This window comes from Pantherophis guttatus, chromosome 8 (assembly GCF_059756535.1).
Source record: "Pantherophis guttatus breed Tessera chromosome 8, ASM5975653v1, whole genome shotgun sequence".
Classification (NCBI taxonomy): Eukaryota; Metazoa; Chordata; class Lepidosauria; order Squamata; family Colubridae; genus Pantherophis; species Pantherophis guttatus.
Window position 1 is genome coordinate 18,023,137 of NC_142070.1, and position 20,743 is coordinate 18,043,879.

At 39.9% G+C, this 20,743-nt stretch overlaps 1 protein-coding gene across 8 annotated transcripts in view; it reads left to right on the plus strand.

Annotated features, from left to right (window-relative positions):
* The first annotated feature begins 738 nt into the window (after positions 1-738).
* The window catches only part of PDLIM5 (PDZ and LIM domain 5), a 151,751-nt gene continuing 131,746 nt past the window's right edge, over positions 739-20,743 (plus strand). For all 8 annotated transcript variants that reach the window (XM_087875289.1, XM_034440491.3, XM_034440492.3 and 5 more), the window contains exons 1-2: positions 739-1,722; positions 8,090-8,224. In XM_087875289.1, the coding sequence (XP_087731415.1) occupies positions 8,129-8,224 (96 nt within the window). In that variant the 5' untranslated portion in view covers positions 739-1,722; positions 8,090-8,128. The remainder of the gene's footprint in view (positions 1,723-8,089; positions 8,225-20,743) is intronic.

Below are 20,743 nucleotides of genomic sequence, written 5' to 3' on the forward strand. Positions count from 1 at the left end.
CTATGTATAATAATAATGCATAGTCTTGTCAACCTTTGGAGGTCAATAGAACCCTGTCCTAGAAAGACATTCTGAGAATTGAGTAAATCTATTTCCTTTTAGTGGTTCGAATCCCTAGTGCTGCGTAATGGGGTGAGCTCCTGTTACTTGTCCCAGCTTCTGCCAACCTAGCAGTTCGAAAGCACGTAAAAAATGCCAGTTGAAAAATAGGGACCACCTTTGGTGGGAAGGTAACAGCGTTCGGTGCGCCTTTGGTGTTTAGTCATGATGGCCACATGACCATGGAGACGTCTTTGGACAGCGCTGGCTCTTTGGCTTTGAAACAGAGATGAGCACCCTCCTAGAGTCGGGAACGACTAGCACATATGTGCGAGGGGAACCTTTACCTTTATTTTCTTTTAAGGAATGTTGGCTTCCAACTAATTGGTCAAAGGGATGTAGTTCAATTTTCCCCCCACTGAACTTTTATTTAATTTTGGCTTGTATTTTTTACTACACACAGCCCAGACTCTTCATATTTAAGCAAATAGTGAACAATACACATAGCTTAAGGTCCTATTATCGGTTTGTGTTCCTTCACCTTGGTTTCATACTTGTTTGTCTGGTAATACAACTCCTACAAGGAAAAAAGAAAAGCTTGGTTAACACCAACTACCGTAAATAATCAAAGTCGTGTCTACCGCGACTACCGAAAACAAAGCATACCAGCCGTCGCACGCTCAAGACTTTATTGTTTCATCAGGCTGGCCTGACCTAAGTCTTTCCCCTTTTTAAATGGAAATTTTAAATTTGGTTTTAAAGTATTGGGGTTTTAAATTTGTTCAGCCAAATTATTTAATTCGTTTTATTCTATTTTAAATTTTGTATTTACATTGTTTTATTTTATGGCTGTTCACCGCCCTGAGTCCTTCGGGAGTAGGGCGGTATACAAATTCAATAAAAACAAAAAACAAAACAAAAACAAAGGAACGCTGCGCTTGAGAAAATCCACACGACCACTAGATGGCAGCAAAGACGGCAACAGCCCAGCGTAACAAGGACACGGAGCTTTTCCCCTCTTGCACGTGTGCACGCAAACACGCATCTCCCTGGCTCTCTTTTTCATCGCTCCCGTACGCTTTCCATGCGCCTTTTGGAATAATCAAATAATTCCGACATCGATTTGGAGAGGCGGACGGAGTTTCGCAGATTGGGAAATTCTCTGAGGTGGAAACTTGTCAGCCTGTTTGGTAAACTTGGTCAAGGCACTTGCTGAAACTTCAGCCTATTGAACGTAGTTAAAAAGCACTTGATTTTAGGGCAGGGTTTCCAAATCCTTCCCATCAAAACCGCGTCTCTTTTATTTCTCCGTCCTCGTTCAAGCCTGCAATGCTGGTCTTGGGGGCACTGGGGTCGGGGGGGGGCAGCGGGGGCTCCATTTGAGGTAAGCAAGGCTTGCGGGCGGCCGAGGCTCTCCTGACGAGAGCGAAGCGCACGCCAGGGCCGGAAGGTAGCCCGTTGCCCCCGCCTCTCCCTTCTCTCGCTCTCAGCTGGAGCCAACCTCGCCGGCCTTCCAGAGCCGGAGCGGGGGAGGAGCGAAAGAAAAGGGGCGGAAGTGCAAACAAGAGCTCGGGGCGAGAGGGCTTCGGCTTGGACTTTGCCTCCTTTCGCGCACGGCGCACGCCAGTTTGGTGGGAACCGCTCGCCCGTCTTGCGCTCGCCTCTCCAGCCTCCGCCTTGGAAGTGAGTCGCGGACTGGGGTTTTTTTTTTTTTTTTGCTGAGGAGGGAAACAGGGACGGAGGGAGGGAGTGGGAGAGGAGCCCCCTCCCCTCTTCCTCCCCCCCCCACCGAGGCAGTAGGGAAAGGGGGTCGCGGGAAATAAAAAGGGGGCGAAAGAGGCTTTTGCGCGCCTTTAAAGCGGACCGGCGCGTCCGCGGTGGGCACCAAGGCGCTTCCCGCGGCACCTTGCGGAATGGGAGGGCTGGGTGGAGGGAGGCGCCGGCTAAAGTTTGCACGGAGTTTGGGGACTGAGGGGGAGCCGGGGAAGGAAAGGGGGTGGGGGGGTGGGGGAGCTGCTACTACGACCGGAGCGCCCTGGGCAGAACCAGACGGAGCTAAGAGAGGGAGAAAGAGAGAGAGAGAGAATCTTTCCACCGCCCTAAACCCGCTGAAGTCCCTTCGTAGTTCCGTCGCGAAACGTTTCCCTTTTTAAATGTTTTTTTTACAGCCGTCCCCTCCCGTGGCGTTGCTTTTTAGCAAGACGTGCCTTTTTGAAAATTGCTGCTGTAAGGTGTCGCTTCTTCGATTCCCGACCTTTCCCCCCCCTTTTTTAAAAAAAACTAAGAGTTGAAAAGCAGCAACAAGTGCCCTTTAAAAAAAAATAGTAAAAGAGTTGGAAGGGACCTTGAAGGTCATCTAGTCCAACCCTGCTCACGCAGGAGACCTGTGATCGACAAGCTCAGGGTCTTAGCCACTGAGCCACCCAGTCAGCCACCCTGTTTAATATTTGCTTGGTACCCCGAGATTAGTTTGCTCAGATTGTGGTTTTTCTGCTTTTCTCTCCCCCTTTCTCTTTCCCTCCCTCTCTCTCTCTCTCCCCCTTTTCTCTCCCTCCTTCTGTTGGGGGATTCCCACACCTCCTTTCCTCCCTCCCCAGTCCCTAACTCATTTCATCAACAAGACTTTTCCTTAAGTGGCCCGACTGCCTGCCTGTTGGTAAATCAGTAACTAACAGGGCATGTTAAAAGACAGTGGAAATAAAAGAAAATCAACAGGGCCAATTTTTTTTTTCTTGTAGTAGGGCGCTAAAGTAAAGCAGACGTGTGAGAAATTTGCTTTATTTGCTCTTTGGGCTCAAAGCTTTTTTGGCAGCTGTGACATAATCTAGACCCATTCCATATATTGTGTATTTCCCCCCCCCCCAACTTTGTAGCTCTTGATATATTGTCTTTCAATGTAGGGCACCAATTGGTAACATTTCTTCAGATGTCTGCTTACTAAGATTTAACGGAGCTCTGGGGTTTCTCTTAGTGCATGCAGATAAATGAAACTTTTGCATATGTTATGTGTGCATAGTTGCACATATTTGAAGCTACCAATTTCTTCCCTTGCTCTTGTTACCGGGAGGAAAATGTAGATTTCCTAAAAGGATCCATCCACAGGCAAGCTGTTCAAGCACGTTTGCTATTTTTTAGTAAATTTCTGATGAGTAATACTTTCAGGTGCTTTTTCAGTAATACTTTCAGGTACTATATGAAGTATTTGCTTGTGAGTGGAATAAGAATAAGCATTTGGAAGGTATCCCGGTGTCATGAAATAGATAGGATTATGGATTTAAAAACCATTGGTAACTATTTAATATTTGATTAGTTCCAGTCTCCTCTGTCCTCCCACAATATCTGTGTGCTAAACATCAAAATGATATCTAAGGCTAGAAGAAAAATATTCCACTTTCCAAGAAACTTTTTAAAGTGTTTCATTAATGCCAAGTAACTTTTGCACATAGATAGACTGTTTATAATAGTTGTATGCTAGTGTGTTTCTGCTATAAACCCTAGTGATTCCTATATGTTATTCCAAACACTTATTACAAGTTATTCAAAGTCAGTTAGCCTTAATTATTATTAATTATTAAGGTGGTGTTTCAATCCATTGATTCATATAAAGGGAACTGACAGCCTTCTGAAAGACTGTGATCCAGGATTGATTGAAAGGCCTTGCTGTACTTTGAACTTCTGCTGTCTGCATTCCTAACTATCAGTTAGGTTCACCCAATATTATGATCCTAATTATTGGATGGTCAGTTGGTTATGGCTTAAGATTTGCAAATACTGTGTAACAAATGGTTGCTTGTTCAACAGATGATGATTGGACTAGGTATTGCTAGGTATCACCTAGCATATGTGTAAACATACTCTATCTTGTTTCTATGGCTGACATCAGACACTAGAATGTTGCTAGTTCAAATCATTGATCCCAGAGACTGTATTTTTAAAGAAAAAAATTGTCCAAGAATATTTCTCTTGGAAATACAGTACAGTACCTTTAGAAATATATCATATTAAAAGATTGTGCCGAGTTGTTGTAACTTGGGTGGCATAAAAATTTAACAATAAAGATTTAAATTTGCATTCTGATCAGTCCTAAATAGGGTTTGCTGTGGCTGACTGGGGAATTCTGGGAGTTGAAGTCCACAAGTCTTCAAGTGGTCAAGTGGAGATCCCTGTGCTAATGTTTAGACAGAATCATGAGCCCCTTTCCATAATTTCTTTTTAACATTATGTTAAGTTAGAAAAAAAAAAAAAAACAAGATAGGAAAAACATGCAAACCATTCCTTCTTGGAATTTCTTACAATCCCTTTGCCAGCAATGGATATAAAGGAGCCTGAGTGGCGTAGGAGGCTAATGCCTCCTACTAAGGCAGCATTTAACATCCAGCTGCCTGCAATTACTGCGAGTTCAATTCTCACCAGGCTCAAGGTCGACTCAGCCTTCCATCCTTTCTAAGGTGGGTAAAATGAGGACCCGGTTTGTGGGGGCAATAAGCTGACTTTGTATAAAATATACAAAAAGTATGAAGGCTATTGCTTAACGCATTGTAAGCGGCCCTGAGTCTCCGGAGAAGGGCTGCATATAAAAATAAATAAAAATAAAAAATAAATAAACAAAAAAGCTCCTGCATTTTCTTTGTTGCCATGAAATAACAGGTTGCCTCTGCATAGGTACATTTGGTACATTTGGAAGCATCAGACAGGCTGTAGATGGTCCATGGTGGGTCATAACTATCAATGGTGGGTTTCAATTTTTTTTACTACCGGTTCTGTGGGTGTGGCCTGGTGGGCGTGGCATGGCTTGGTGGGGCTGGCTTGGTGGGAGTGGCAGGGGAAGGATACTGTAAAATCTCCATTCCCACCCCACTCCAGGGGAAGGTTACTGCACAGAATACATGGGGGCGGGGCCAGTCAAAGGTGGTAGTTACCGGTTCTCTGAACTACTCAAAATTTCCGCTGCTGGTTCTCCAGAACTGGTCAGAACCTGCTGAAACCCACCTCTGATAACTATAGAAGGGAAACTACAAGTGTGGTAGTATGGGTGGGTTGTTTGGAATGGAACAGTTTGCAACATTTGTAGGGGCTGCCCAACTGCATCTCTGCTGGTTATGCACTGGGGAAGTATTTTGTGATAGGTTTTCCTTCACAGCCCTTGTAATGTTATTTGGCCTATTTTTGAACTCCAGCTTTCTTTTGCTGGCACTTCTCTCTGCACTAAATTTAGGCACTTTAGTTTTTGGACAGTTATTCTGTGATAGCTAGACAGATATAAACCGACCTCCTCTAATTTATTTCTAAAATTCTGTTGGGCTGGAAAGACTAAAAAGCTTATTTGGCATACTGCTTATTCATTAGTCTGCGCTCCGAGCCTTCAGCTAATTTATAGTCTGTTTTGATCATAAATTGTGTTTTGTGGCTTAGTGCAAGGAAGAAACCCAGTCATTCTCCATCACTCAAGATGAACCAACGGGGAAGGAGTTAACTATTACCTCCTCCTGATAGAGAGAGTAGAGTAGGGCTTTTCCACTTTCCAAAACAGACCTCTCGCTGTCAACCTTAATTCTGCCTTCTATAGAAAATGGATGGAAAGGAGATTCAAGGAACTAGAGATCAGATTGCAATGGCCCATGCCATCTGTAATTGTGATGTGCTTAGACTGAGTTTCAGTGAAGAAAAGGCCAAATTACACTCTATTGAAGTCAATACTTGCAAATGTAATGGGGAGATTTCCTCATGAAGGAGGAAGCAGTCTTAAACCCTGCCTTCTAGCAGGCAAAGGTGGAGTTAACACTTTCCTATCAGGTTCATTTTCCAATGACCAAAATAGTTTAGACCACAGTCCTGACCTATCCCTCAAGCCATATTATATGCATAATTTTATTTATTTATTTTGTCATGTTTATATAGTGTATATTGGAAGTGGTGACCCTTTGAGACCTGTATGCAACAAAATTTCATTTTAATGTATGCTGATCAGTGTACATTTAATGTGACAAAGTTATTCTAAGTCTTCTATGGCTAAATAAGCCATGACTTAATCTTGTTAAGGGTAGACCTCCATGCCACAATGGAAGCTAACTTGAATTGCAGTTATTTCAGGCAAACCTCACGTGTTTTCATAATGCATCCACGTAAAGCATTTTCACTTTGTGAGAGAATGAAATACGTTTGCTAGAGGTAGAGTCATGGATATTGTTAAATTTAAATTGTGGATATTGTTTAAAGGTAAAAGTAAAGGATCCCCTCGCACATATGTGCTAGTTATTTCCAACTCTAGGGGGCAGTGTCATCTCTGTTTCAAAGCTGAAGAGCCAGCACTGTCCGAAGACGTCTCTGTGGTCATGTGGCGCACGGAACGCTGTTACCTTCCCACCAAAGGTGGTTCCTATTTTTCTACTTGCATTTTTTACGCGCTTTCGAACTGCTAGGTTGGCAGAAGCTGGGACAAGTAACGGGAGCTCACCGCATTACGCGTCACTAGGGATTCAAACCCTGAACTGTCAACCTTTCGATCGACAAGCTCAGTGTCTGAGCTCTAGTTAATCTAGAGTCTCTAAACAATACCCATGACTTAAATTTATTCTGCATTTTACTCCTGAAATCTGTTTTCAGAACAACTTTGCTCAAGGAGAAGAATGAAAAATAAAAAGGTGGATGGTAATATATTGATGACATTAGGGCTGGGTGTTTTTACATTTTGAGATGCTTGTTTGTAGGTTTTTTTATGTCCCCAATTTTCTGCTGATAATGACACTATAATAATACAAGTAATGCAACACTGGCTCATTTGTGTGTGTATGTTTTGGGAGCAAGGGGCAATTCAGAACCTGCAAAAGGATCTTCAGAGACTTCATATGAGCTGAAAGCTGAGAACCACTAATTCTGACGAAGACATTCATGATTTCAGTGGCTATTGTCTTCTTGTTTGCACGAAGACTGTAAAAAAGGAAGCTCTTCTCAAAAATCAGGTCAAGGTTGAAAATGCCCGTTTTTCTTGAGACATCGTGGAAAGCAAGAGATCAGTCATTCTGCAACTGAGTTGTTTGTATAGACAGGAAGAGAGAGAGATCTCCTTCCCTGGGCCTAGAAGAAAGAAAATAGACTGGCTTGAATTATTGTTGTTGTTAGTTGCGAAGTCATGTCTGACCCATCGCGACCCCATGGACAATGTTCCTCCAGGCCTTCCTGTCTTCTACCATTCTCTGGAGTCCATTTAAGCTCACGCCTACTGCTTCAGTGACTCCATCCAGTCACCTCATTCTCTGTCGCCCTCTTCTTCTTTTGCCCTCAATCTTTCCCAGCATTAGGCTCTTCTCCAGCTTGAATTATTCTTTCTGCTAAATTGACATTTGTGCTTTTTTTGGTTCAGGCTAGCTTGATGTGTGAATCCAGTCATTATGGCTTATTCAACAAATAATTAAAACGCATCCTCCTTTTCTCCCTATGGAATGTTCAAGATTCCTGGAAGGAAGTATATAAAAGCTGATTGTGTGGTTGTCCGTTATACATTTTGAGGGAAGCTTCCTGGTTTCTATGATTGTCCTAGATCAGGGGTGTCATATTCGATTTCGTTGAGGACCGCATCAGGGTTGTTGTTTGACCTCAGGGGCTGGGGTAGGCGTGGCCAGTTCGACACTCATACCGGGGGCGCCTGTGGTGGCTTGAGCGCTCTGCCAGCGAAAATGGGCTCCCGAGCTCCATTTTTGGCTGCAACAGCCTCCTGCAACCCTCTGCCAGTGAAAATGGAGCTTGGGAGGGCTGTGTGCAGCCCTCGCGAGTTCTGTTTTCACTAGTAGAGGCACCGCAGGCCGGTACTTCACTGTTTCTAGGACAGCCCCACTGGCCCGATCTAAGCACCCCGTGGCCAGATCCAGCCCACAGGCCTTGAGTTTGACACCCCTCTCCTAGATTATATGCCTTGTATTAAGACATAAAGTGGTTATCCACTGTGGTTAGTGCAGTGTATGAACCCAGTCCGAACATTAGCATCTGAACTAATTATTTTGGATGTTTGGGTTGTGTTTTTTTCACATTCATAATCTTCATATGTCTCTTACAGATTGTTCCCCTGGGAATTACAACCTAACCGCAGAAGACCATGAATAACTACAGCGTTTCACTGGTGGGTCCAGCTCCTTGGGGGTTCAGACTCCAAGGTGGGAAGGACTTCAACATGCCTCTCACTATCTCTCGGGTAAGCATGTTTAAAAAGCCTTTTAAGTATCACCTGCTATATCATGTAAAGGTAGTTGATGACTTATATCTACAATTGACACCCACATTTCTGTTGCTAAACAATAAAGTTGTTAAGCGAGTTTTGCCCCATTTTACGATCTTTCTTGCCACGGTTGTTAAGTGAATCATTGCAGATGTTAAGTTAGTAACATGGTTGTTAAGTGAATCTGGCTTCCCCTTTGGCTTTGCTTGTCAGAAGGTCGCAAAAAGGTGATCGCATGATCCTAGGACACTGCAACAGTCGTAGATATGAATCACTTGCCAAGCATATGAATTTTGATCACATGACCACTGGAATGCTGTGACGGTGTAAGTTGAAAACGGTCATAAGTCACTTCTGTTGGTGCCGTTGCAACTTCAAACTTCGGTCACTAAATGAACTGTTGTACTACCTAGAAAACTTTGGCAAATAAAGTATTTTAATACCAATATTTTTGTTGGTTGCTATGATACCTCCTATGAGGTATACAGTTTTGGAGTTTAGCTGAACTTTAAGAGAATTAATGACTTGCTGGATATGCCAGGAGTGGACACTTAAGTAATTTTTCTTACCTAAAATTTTATTTCAAGGGCATGCTCATTTCCTGTTGATATCCACTGAGAGGAAATGGGCTTGGTTCATACTCTGGGTTAAGACCTGTGAGATTTGCCTAGTTTTGAATTGAAGTTAATCCAACTATTAATGGTAAACTGAGATCTGTGGCCTAGTGACAACTAATGTGATTAATTGTATAAAATGTCTAAAACACAGCATGACTGGAATCTACACATCCAGACACAGACTTTGTTAGCTAAATTTTGTGTGTGTGTAGACACACACACACACACACACACACACACTTTGAGCTTGGTTGTTTGCTTGTAGATGTTTCATTACCTAAACTAAATACAGGTAGTCCTCAATTTATGACCATAATTGACCACAAAATTTCTGTTATTAAGTGAGACATTTGATAAACGAGTCTTGCCCCATTTTATGACCTTTCTTGCCATAGTTGTTAAGTGAATCTGGCTTCCCCATTGACTTTACTTGTCAGAAGGTTGCAAAAGGGGATCACATGACCTCATGACACAGCAATATCAATATCATAAATATCAACCAGTTGCCAAGTTTAGATCAAAATCTGAATTTTGATCACGTGATCATGGGGATGCTGCAAAGGTCTTAATTATGAAAAACAGTCATAAGTCACATTTTTCAGTGCCGTTGTAACTTTGAATAGTCATCATAGAATTAGATTAGATTAGATTAGATGAATAAAATAGAATAGAATAGAATAGAATAGAATAGAATAGAATAGAATAGAATAGAATAGAATAGAATAGAATAGAATAGAATAGAATAGAATAGAATAACAGAATTGAGAGAGACCTTGGAGGACTTCTAATCCAACCCCCTGCTTAGGCAGGAAACCCTACCCCACTTCAGACAAATGGTTATCCAATATCTTCTTAAAAACTTCCAGTGTTGGAGCATTCACAACTTCTGGAGGCAAGTTGTTCCACTGATTCATTGTTTTAACTGTCAGGAAATTTCTCCTTAGTTCTAAGTTGTTTCTCTCCTTGATTAGTTTCCACCCATTACTTCTTGTTCTACCCTCAGGTGCTTTGGAGAATAGCTTGACCCCCTCTTCTTTGTGGCAGCCCCTGAGATATTGGAACACTGCTATCATGTCTCCCCTAGTCCTTCTTTTCATTCAACTAGACATACCCAGTTCCTGCAACCATTCTTAATATATTTTAGCCTCCAGTCCCCTAATCCTCTTTGTTGCTCTTCTCTGCAGTCTTTCTAGAGTCTCAACATCTTTTTTACATCGTGGTGACCAAAACTGGATGCAGTATTCCAAGTGTGGCCTTACCAAGGCATTATAAAGTGGTCTTAACGCTTCACGTGATCTTAATTCTATCCCTCTGTTTATGCAGCCTTGATCTGTGTTGGCTTTTTTGGCAGCAGCTGGTCACTAAATGAACTTTTGTACATCAAGGACTACCTGTAATGGCATCATTGCTAGATGATGCACTAGCGCTGAGGATGTTATCCAGTTTGGATAATGAAATGTTTGCAAGAAAATATCCAAATTCAGGCATCAAGGACTCCTCTTTCAGCCCTGGGCTACAAATATTCTCCTTTAGCAGTACACATGTGTTTGGGAGAGGCTGCTTTCACTGAACATCCTATATCAGGGGTCCCCAAACTTGGCAGCTTTAAGACTTGTGGACTTCAACTTTCAGAATTCTCCAGCCAGCTATGCTGGCTGGAGAATTCTGAAAGTTGAAGTCCACAAGTCTTAAAGCTGCCAAGTTTGAAGACCTCTGTCCTATATCAATCAAGGAGATGGGTGGAGATTGACTGCTGAGGGAAGAAAACTGTGACCTAATTTGGGCTGGGTTGATCACTAAGTAGGGAAAATCCTACATTGCTTGTGAGACAGAAATGTGGCTATGGCTTGGGAAAGGGCAACTCTGTGCCGCCTTTAGCCAGAAAGCGTTTCCTGTTGCTATTTCAAGCTACCGCATTACTTTTTGCAAAGCCTGACGCTTTCAATAAAAAGGAAGCTTAAGTTACTATATAAAAAGGCCCTTATTGTGTGTGATGATAGTCCAACCGCAGAGGGAAGCATCCTGACCTTCTGGGAGCAAGCAGGTGGCTATCACAGTCAAAGGAAATATGAAAGAAATGCAAAAATAAAACATCACTGTTTAAAAATGTTTTTTTTTTGTAGCGAGTCCATGCTTTCAAAGAAACTTCACTGAGATATTTAAATTCGTCTTAGATTGCCTAGTTTCGAGTATTTTGTAAATACTCTCTTTAGAATAGAAGATGCTATATAGCCCTCTTGTTATCAGTTAAAGACGAAATTTATGAGCTCGTTGTTTTGTTTAAGGAAATATAGCTAACTAGATTGAACAAATCTATTGAAATGCATTCCCAATTGTGTGGTAGCTTTTTTTTCAGAATTTTTTCAAAATAAACTGCAATTCAGAATATGATGTCTATCAGGATAAAGTTGCTAGATCACCAAGAAGGGAATCTAGAACACAAAAGTTTTAAACAGTTGCAAAAATCATGCATGTTATCAGTACTGTCTGTTAATAAGTATCCATAACTATCTTGTGGATATGCTGAATATGTAAATTTGGGTAATTCGTGTTTTTTTGCTTGTATCATGAATAGATCTGGAAAGCAGATTAAATATATTATGTTAGTACCAAATATAATGTTTGGAATTCATTCTGTTTCTGAACATATTGTAATATTTTTGTTCTTTTTGTCCAAAATGGTTCATTGATTTAAGAATATACATTCATTAATGCTTGATTCACTGAACATTGACTATATATCTCTGCATTATTGTATCTCTATTTCTATATCTACCTACTTACCATCTATCTATATCAGGGTGTCAAACTCGTGGCCCACGGGCTGGATGCGTCATGCGCTGGCTACGCCTACCCCCGGTTTAGCGAAGGGGGAAAAAGTCACAATACATCACGTGACGACAACGTGACGACAACGTGACACCATGACTTTGACATGTCTGATCTATGTCATCTATTTATCTCTATATTTCTATTTGTTCCTATCTCTCTCTCTTTCTCTCCATCCATCCATTATCAATCATCTGTCTGTCCATCCATCCATCCATCATCCGTCCATCATCTGTCTGTCTGTCTCTATATCTATCTATCTATCTATCTATCTATCTATCTATCTATCTATCTATCTATCTATCGTTGATGTATACACTAACTTTATATAAATAGAGCGCAAATCCCATCCTCACTTGCACTGATGATGTTACCTAGTTGGTTAATAGTGGAAGATGTTATATTGTCCTCTTGTTGTCAGTAAAAGAAGAAACTTATGAGTTCATTATTTTATTTAAGGAAATATAGCTAATCAGCAACAGATTGAACCCGGGTAGATTTGATTTAAATCAAGTCGATTTAAATCACGTTTTAAATCACTAGTAAAAAGACTTGATTTAAATCGACTTGATTTAAATCATAATTTTTAAAGAGCACCTCTGTCCTGCAGCAACTCCTCCTCTAACCCGCTGTTGACTCACCCACAGTCCCATTCACTTTAATGGGACAGCTGGTGATGCAGCAGTGACACAACAAGGTGAGGGATGTGGCAGGAAGCAGGTGAGTGGATGCCCGCTAACAAGCACTGCCATGATGGATCTGAAATGACAGGTGCTCTTTAATATTATATTTATAAGCTGTTTAGAAGATTTCACTTTCGTTTTTACTACTTGCCTTTCCTCCTCACACTTAAAGCCTGGTGGTACAAATGCATTTCTCTTCAAACAATCATACAGTTTGTAGTGTACATAGATTTGCAAAACAATGGGATAAAGGAATATTCCTGAACTTCGTTTTATGATTTATCTCATGGTTGCTGTGAAATTGTGTGAATGCATCAATGCAGTGCATGTTATCTCAGCTTGCAGAGCTCGGATTCATTGAATGAGTTTACGAAAAATGTAAACATTGCAGAATATACAGCCTCATGCTACATAACTAAACTCCATTTCCTGCTGAATAAACTAAATTATTAATGTATCTTAAATAGAAAGCTGTCTTTGGATAGATTTTTACTCCAGAAGCATTTTATTAAAATAAATTTGATAAAAATTTAAAAAATCTCATTTAAATAAAAAAAATGATTTAAATAAAAAAAATCCATTTTTTTTTTAAAAAATTTTTTTAAGTCATCTATTTTTATCCACCCTGGATTGAGCAAATTTATTGAAATGCATTCACAATTGCATTGACAATTGTGAATGCAGACAACCAACCTCAGAGTGCCAAGGACTCCACAGTTGAACCCTGAGCTACAGATACTCTATTCTGTTGGAAGCTGTGATCACTTGTAATCTACTCTCCTGATTGAGAAGAGAGAGTGTGTTCTAACAGCTTTAATACCTGAAATAGATACCTTAGTACTTTTAAAAACAGTTGGACTGTTATTTGTGTTTCAAAACCCTGTTCTCGGAGCCTACTTACAGGTTTCCAACTTTTGGAGGATCAAAAGGGTACATTCCAACAGGCTGATCTGGGGGAGAAAAAGCTAAATAGGATCAGAAACTCATTGCACATCACCAGGAAATCCCAGGACTATAGGTTTGTCTGGGAAGCTGACCAAACTATATCCTAAATATGTTGTAAACACTGTGTGTAACTGTTCCTCTCACCACTCTTGATTACAGTTAACATTTAGTGTTCATGGGCACTTCTGTTCAGTCTGGAAATAATGTACTTCATTGTGGTATGCCAACCAATTGCTTCTTTGATAATAGAAGAGAACTATTCATCAGAATAGTTCTGTTCTATTCATCAGAACAGAGTGTTCAGCATAGCACCTTCCTAATACAGTCAGAAGTGCTAGTAATTAAATGTTGATAAAGAAATGCAAGACCCAAAGAAGCAGGGCTGTGTATGTTCTCCCACTGTCTGTTGTGACCTTCTGAGGTTTGGGACGCTCATGCTTGAAGTTGATTCTAGCGTGTGAATGCTAGTTATTTTTATGGCCTTTGTTGGGAGTTAGCATCGAAACACTGGTTCAAGCAGAGTTACATTTAAAAACAACAGTAAATTGAAATTAGTTTCTGTTACCCATGAAAGCATCTGCCACCCTTAACTAAACTTCTAAAACTAAAATTCTATCACTAAAATATATCAGTTGCTTTAGGGTTGAGGTTGAGTAGAATATAGTAGTGATTAGTTTGAAATTGAAAGCATGATCTTAACTTTTGTACTTCAGATTTGCATCAAAGGGTGATCCAATGGATTTTTTAAAATCTGAGAGATTTGGGGCTGAGAGAGAGTGAATGGCCCCTAGTCACCCAGCTGGCTTTCATGACTAAGGTGGAACTTGAATTCAGAATCGCCTTGCTTTCTAGTGTAGTTCCTTAACCACAAGACCCGTGATGGCGAACCTATGGCACGCGTGCCACAGGTGGCACGCAGCGCTCTTTCTATGGGCATGCGAGCCGTCGCCCCAGTTCAGCTCCGCCGTGCCTGCGCAAATGGCCCCCCTGCATGTGTCCCACCCCACCACGCATGCATGTCAGAGACCCGATGACTAGCTAGCTGTTGGGAAGCGCACATGCATGCGCAGTGGAGCTGAACTGGAGCTACGGCTCACATGCTCACAGAGAGGGCGCTGCATGCCACAAGTTCGTCACCACGGGTTTAGTGGTTAGGGAACTAGTCTAGAAAGCAAGGAGATTCTGAATTCAAGTTCCACCTTAGTCATGAAAGCCAGCTGGATGACTTTGGGCCATTCACTCTCTCTCAGCCCAAAATCTCTCAGATTTTTAAAAAATATATTTAGGATGTAAAGATAGGTATGTAAAAGATATATAACTAGGTTAGGTCCTTCGAAAAGAGCTGGATATTAAAAAAGAATTAGCTTTGGAAAATAATTGCCGCTTGTTTAATTTTTTTTAACATTTTGAAATAACTTAGTAATAATTATATCCCAATAGGATTGTTCTTGGAAGCAGGGTGGATAAAAATCAATGATTTTTAAAAAAAAATCAAAAAAATTAGATTTTTTTGATCTAAATCAGATTTTATTGATTTTTATTGAATTTAATTTAATAAAAAACTTTTGGGGTAAAAATCTATCGTAAGATAGTTTTCTATTTAAGATACATAAATAATTTAGTTTATTCAACATGAAATGGAGCTTAGTTATGTAGTATGAGGCTGTATATTCTGCAACACTGGGACTATCGGTGAGTCAACAGCAGGTCAAAGGAGTAGCAGAGATGACAGTTGCTCTTTAAACATTATGATTTAAATCGAGTTGATTTAAATGAAGTCTTTTTACTAGTGATTTAAATCATGATTTAAATCATGATTTAAATCGACTCGATTTAAATCAAATCCACCCTGCTTGGAAGTGAGTGGAAGATTTTTATTTTTAAAGAACCATTATTAATATCAAATAAGTAGGTTCCAAGGTTTTTCTTAATGTTTCAAAGAGCAGCTATGTTCATTCTGACGCCTACATTTTAACACACAACAGTTGTTTTCTGATTTTCTCACACTTTTCATTGTTTGGAAGAAGGTAATGTGTAGTTGAAGTTTTTTTCCTCAGTCACAGCAGGTGGACTTCAACCAACCTTCAAAAAGCTAAGCAGGACTGTAAATTGTAACTGCTGGGATGGGAAACCATCAGGAATCCCCACTGCTGTAGGATAGTCTTGGATGCTAAAAAACTGTTTCTTCCCTACTGTTGCCAAGAGCTCCATGCCTGGATACCATTATCTTGCTTTTAGGGCAGCTTTCTGCAGCTCTGGGTTGGATCTATATGCAGTCTTGATAGAAGCGCTGTAGACAAAAACACACACATAGAGAAACTTCAAACTCTATGCAGTTGGGGATGAGAATAGTGAAATTCATGTGCCACCTTTCTTTGGGTCTGTTTGCAATTCTTCCTCCAAAATAAGAACATCTTAAAGTGGCTTAGCAAAAAGCTAGCTGCAAAAAAAGTTCAGAAGAAATCCATTTGAATTCAAGCAAGAAGAGTGAGACATTGGTTTTCTTCTTTTTCTTTTGTCCTCAGGGACTGACTGCTTCAGTCAGTGTCCCCACTGTTTGAAGCAGCTATTTTTAGTCCTCCTCCTCCCCCCCCTTTATTCGTTTGCCGATTATTATCTTTAAGGGCATTGTGAGAAGAGATATGGTGCTGAAAAGTTTGTTTGTTTGTCTTGGTGGACAGCCAGGATATTCTAACTTCTTTTAGTAGGAAAAAAAAAATGATCCCACTATCCATAAAAGGAAATGCATGGTAAAAGCTTAAAATAGGAAGAATACTGGTATTTCCTTGACCAAATGAAATGTTTTTCATAGTTGGCTTATGGACCCTGGGAATGTAATACGGCAGAGCACTGTCAGCTTAGCCCTTAAATGCATGTCTGCAATAACTTGCAAATTTGCACACTGTGTTTTGGTGTTTGAAAACTTTTGTTCTAAAGATTGGTCTGTATTAATTTATTGAATATATTTTGCATTACTCTAGTTACTTATCTGTCCTCTCTGTAATATTTTATGTATCTATTTCTTGACCTTTTCATGCAACAGATTAAAATAAAAGGGTTAAGGGTTAAAAGGGTGTCCAATTCACATAAATCTTTCCTTCACACTTCAATAAAGAGAAGTCTGACTTAGACGTGCTAAGGCAGGGGTGTCAAACTCATCACGTGACGTATCACGACTTTCCCCCCTTCGCTAAAATGGGAGTGGGCGTGGCCAGTGCCTGATCCATCTGGCTCACAGGCTGCGAGTTTGATACCCCTGTGCTAAGGCTTCAGTCAGGGCATTCATATGGAAGTTACATTAACCCAGTTTGCTGCAATAAACTAAGAATTTCTGACATTGCACTGGATTAGGAGCTGAGGTTTACTTAGCTGTTTGGCTGCCAGGGCAGTTACTCAGAGAAGTATATTTCTTATTTCCTCAGTTCTTTTAGGTTGCATGGATACTGTTCTTGGTATTCTTATATCTATAGTAGCAATAGATCTGTACGTTATGTAAATGCTGATGTCAAAATGAACATTTTCATATGAATAGATATATGCATGCGATTCTAATTCACTCGAGAGAGAGTCTAAACCAGAGGTATCAAACTCAAGGCCCACGGGCCGGATCTGGCCTGTGGGGTGCTTAAATCTGACCTCCGGGCCTGCCTGGAAATAGCAAAGGACTGGCCTGCAATGCTTCTGCTAGCAAAAACGGGGCACAGGGGGCTTCACATGCCCCCCAATGTCCCATTTCCAGCCTGGACAGCCTTCAGCCAAAACAGGGAGCGGGGGGGGGGGCTGCATGCAGCCCCCTCGTGCCCCTTTTTGGCTGGCAGGGCGCCAGGAGGCATCCGTCCTGTCTCCCCCCCGCCCCTGGCTGGCCCACAGAGGAGAACTATAATGCTGATCTGGCCCTGAAGAAATCCAGTTTAATACTCCTGGTCTAAACCATAATGGCTTAAGGTGCACTGAAACCCCAGCCGTCTATGATTTCTTAAATCATGGTTTGAATGGAGTCTGGGAATCCTGCCACTAAAATGGAATCTAAAATAATTGAAAACTGCCATGAGGCTTTCAGTTATTTGAGAAATAAATTAGTATTAAAATAAGCATGTTACTTGTATTTCCTTCTAACACATTACAAGGACCCTCCTTAAGGATTGTACGAGTACTTCATGATGATGCTGGGTTGTTTCAATGTTTTTGGATGACTAAAACAACTTTAGTAGCTTATTAGTAGCCCTTGTAAGTAAGGAGAAAATAGGCAAAAACAAGGAAAAGGCTATACGTGAGAAAGGAAGAGGGGAAAAAGATGTTTGTTTAGATCAGGGGTCTCCAAAGTTGGCAACTTTAAGACTTGTGGACTTCAACTCGCAGAGTTCCCCAGCCAGCATGGTTAAAATACACAAATCTTAAAGTTGCCAATTTTGCAGACCCTGGGGAGAAATGAACTTTACTGATTGGTACTCCCAAAGACAATTCCACAGTGAAATTCTCAGCCAGATACTTTGTGGTACTCATACGTTTCTTCTATCTTGTTAAAAAAAATTCTTTTTAAAGATGTGTCAGTCTTCAGTACCTGTATCTTCTATAGAGAAAAGTTTCTCTTTGGGCTATCATGTTATAGAAGAGCCCTTCTCAATCTGATGCTCTTAAGACATAGTTACATTTCCCAGAATTCCTAATGGCCCTTCCATTCGAAAATTCTGGGAATCACAATCCCAACACACGGCATTGTTATAGAAAGGCTATTCCATATGTTCCTTGAATGTGAATTTCAGTTCTGCAAGAGCCCGTGATGTCTATTACATAAGCTTCCATGTATGTTATGGTTGAGTGCTAAAGCAAACACTCTCAGACAACCCAAATATCTTTAAAACATATGCTTTCTTGGCTTGTATAGCTTCTTTGTTCTCTCTCAGTTACAGATGGGACTTAAGGGAATTAACCTTTCCCATTTTCTATCAACTATTTGACAGCACTTTTGTAATATGCCCAAAATTCATTAACAAATCATATAAGTAGTGAACAGGAAATCTTTTGCCTTAGAAAAGTAGTAAGCTATAAACAGTCTTCTGTGAATTGCTACTGCCAAGCATATAGTGGCCAAATAATATAGTGTTTTTGTTTTGTGTTGAAGTTTTTTTGTTTGTTTGTCATGCTTCTTCATTGTATTATACATTAGTTGCAACAATGGCTTATAACTAGCACAAGGCAAAGTATTATTGCAAACTACTAAAAGTAGTAACAATTAAAAATAACTTCTTTTTTTTAAAAAAATCATTTTTACCAATATATTTCCATCATAAAGTGCTTCTACAGAATTGAAAAGGCTGATAGGTTAATAAAATTCTACAGTTGGGAATGACTGAATACAGATGACAATTCTTGAATAACGGGACTAAACAGAAAATTGGTCTCATAATGTGAAAGGAAGCTTATAAAAAAGGGAAAAGTAAACTCAAGTATTTTCAGAAAAAAAATCCGACAGAAGCAGAAGATAATCTGTTTTTCTTATTTTGTTTATAGATTTTTTCCCCCAAGAATATTCCATTATTTTTTATCTGAAATAGCAAGATGCATTAAAGTTGTATAGCACTGTTTCTATCAAATTTCCCAGTATATTATTACACATTCTGTTGAATAAGCAATGGAATAATGTTAAAGATCGTTATTTCCATCTATCCTAACCAGGGGTGGGTTCTACTTACTTTTACTACCAGTTCGCAATGGGAGCGCGTGCACGCTTCTGCACATGCACAGAAGCTTCTGCGCATGCACAGAAAGTCCATTATGACGTCCATGCAGGTGGGCAGAGCCTCCCACCACTTTTACTACCGGTTCTCAAGAACCGGACAGAACCGGGAGCAACCCATCACTGATCCTAACTATAACATTCCCTTAACTTTTGGAATGGAGGTGCAGTATAAAAGTGCTGTAAGATAGCTTCTTCATGTCCTGTTTCTGTAAAAAAAGAAAAAAAAACAGTTATGAAGAAGCATCATTAGCAACTAAATCTAATCTTCCTCCTGAAGGTATTCTATGTTTTTAGCATACTAAGTGAGATTATCACTTGAGTACTTTATCTTGATTCTTTGGGCTATTGATGCTAATTTTGTAACCAAGTCTCAAGCAAGGCAGTGGCTTATTTTAATACTGTTGGACATAATTTTGGCTTTAAAAATACAGATCCATTGGGAGTTGGATGTTTCTTCCCTGAATCCTTCTGTTCTGATTGAGAAAGTAATTTGTTACAAAACATGTTCCTTTCCACCAGTTCTTCTTATTTATGGTGGAGTTTTTCCTTTATGAGATCATCTATCACGCTATACTGCCATATGGTGTGTCAGGTAATTTATATGATTTATTAAATAAATCATGTAAATTGCTTTAAATAAGCCATGGGTGTGTGCGCGTGAAATCAGTGACTGTTTCAGAAATTGCAAGGTTCAACAATCAGTTGCATGTCACTTCATGCCATACGGCAGCAGTCCCTTAAAATTGTATGTTGTTTCTGCCAGAAGTTATTTCTAATTCCTGCATTAAGGGTGAGCAATTTGAAACATTTTGCATTGTTCTTTCATTTAACTTATTATTGATTATTTGCTGATTGTCTCGATTGTGTAAAGAAAAAAAAGTCTGTGATATAAAGTGAGATTGCGGTAATTATTTCCAGATTTGTCAATGTGGTACAGATATCCTGAATGACCTTGGTGTTACTTTTCTCTCCTCTGGTATGTATCTGTTCCCAAGTCTCTTTAAGTGGCAGACTGGTATCTAACCAGAAAACATTGCCTTTTTTGGAATTTTGTGAAACTGTCAGTTGAATCTGAGAAAGACACAGTGGCAGTTTGCATTTTTGTACTTTGGAAAAGGAAGAATGACTTTAAAGGAAAAAAAAATAGCGATTAGTTTTTCTTGAGAAAACAGTTCACATTTTGGTCCTGTTGTAAAATATAGTGTGTGAAGGAGACAAAGATTTTTCTAGTTTTCTGGTTTAGCTTCTATATTGATGCAAAATTGCTGACTGGTATTTGCTTAGTATTAGCAGTTTAGTTTTTAGTTTTATTGTTTATTATTATTTTTATTTATTATTCATTAGTTATAATATTTTAGTATTAGCAGTATTACTATTAACTAATCTGATGCTTGCTTACTTTGTGAAGATAGTATCAGACTTATTTAATATATTTTTATTCCTCATTTTAGATAACTTTTTTCTCTTCTTCTTTTCCTTGTTACTTATATGACAAATAGGTCTACAAGTCTGTCATATTTTTTTAATGTTAACAGTGTACAGAAGCTCTTGTGCAATTTACTTTTTCAATAGGTGTCAGTGGCTGGATTCTGGGATCACATTAAACCCCAAATTCCTTGTTTGGTTTTAACTGTTTATGTACACTAAGGTTTGTGGTCTTTGTCTGTTGTGCAAATCCCAA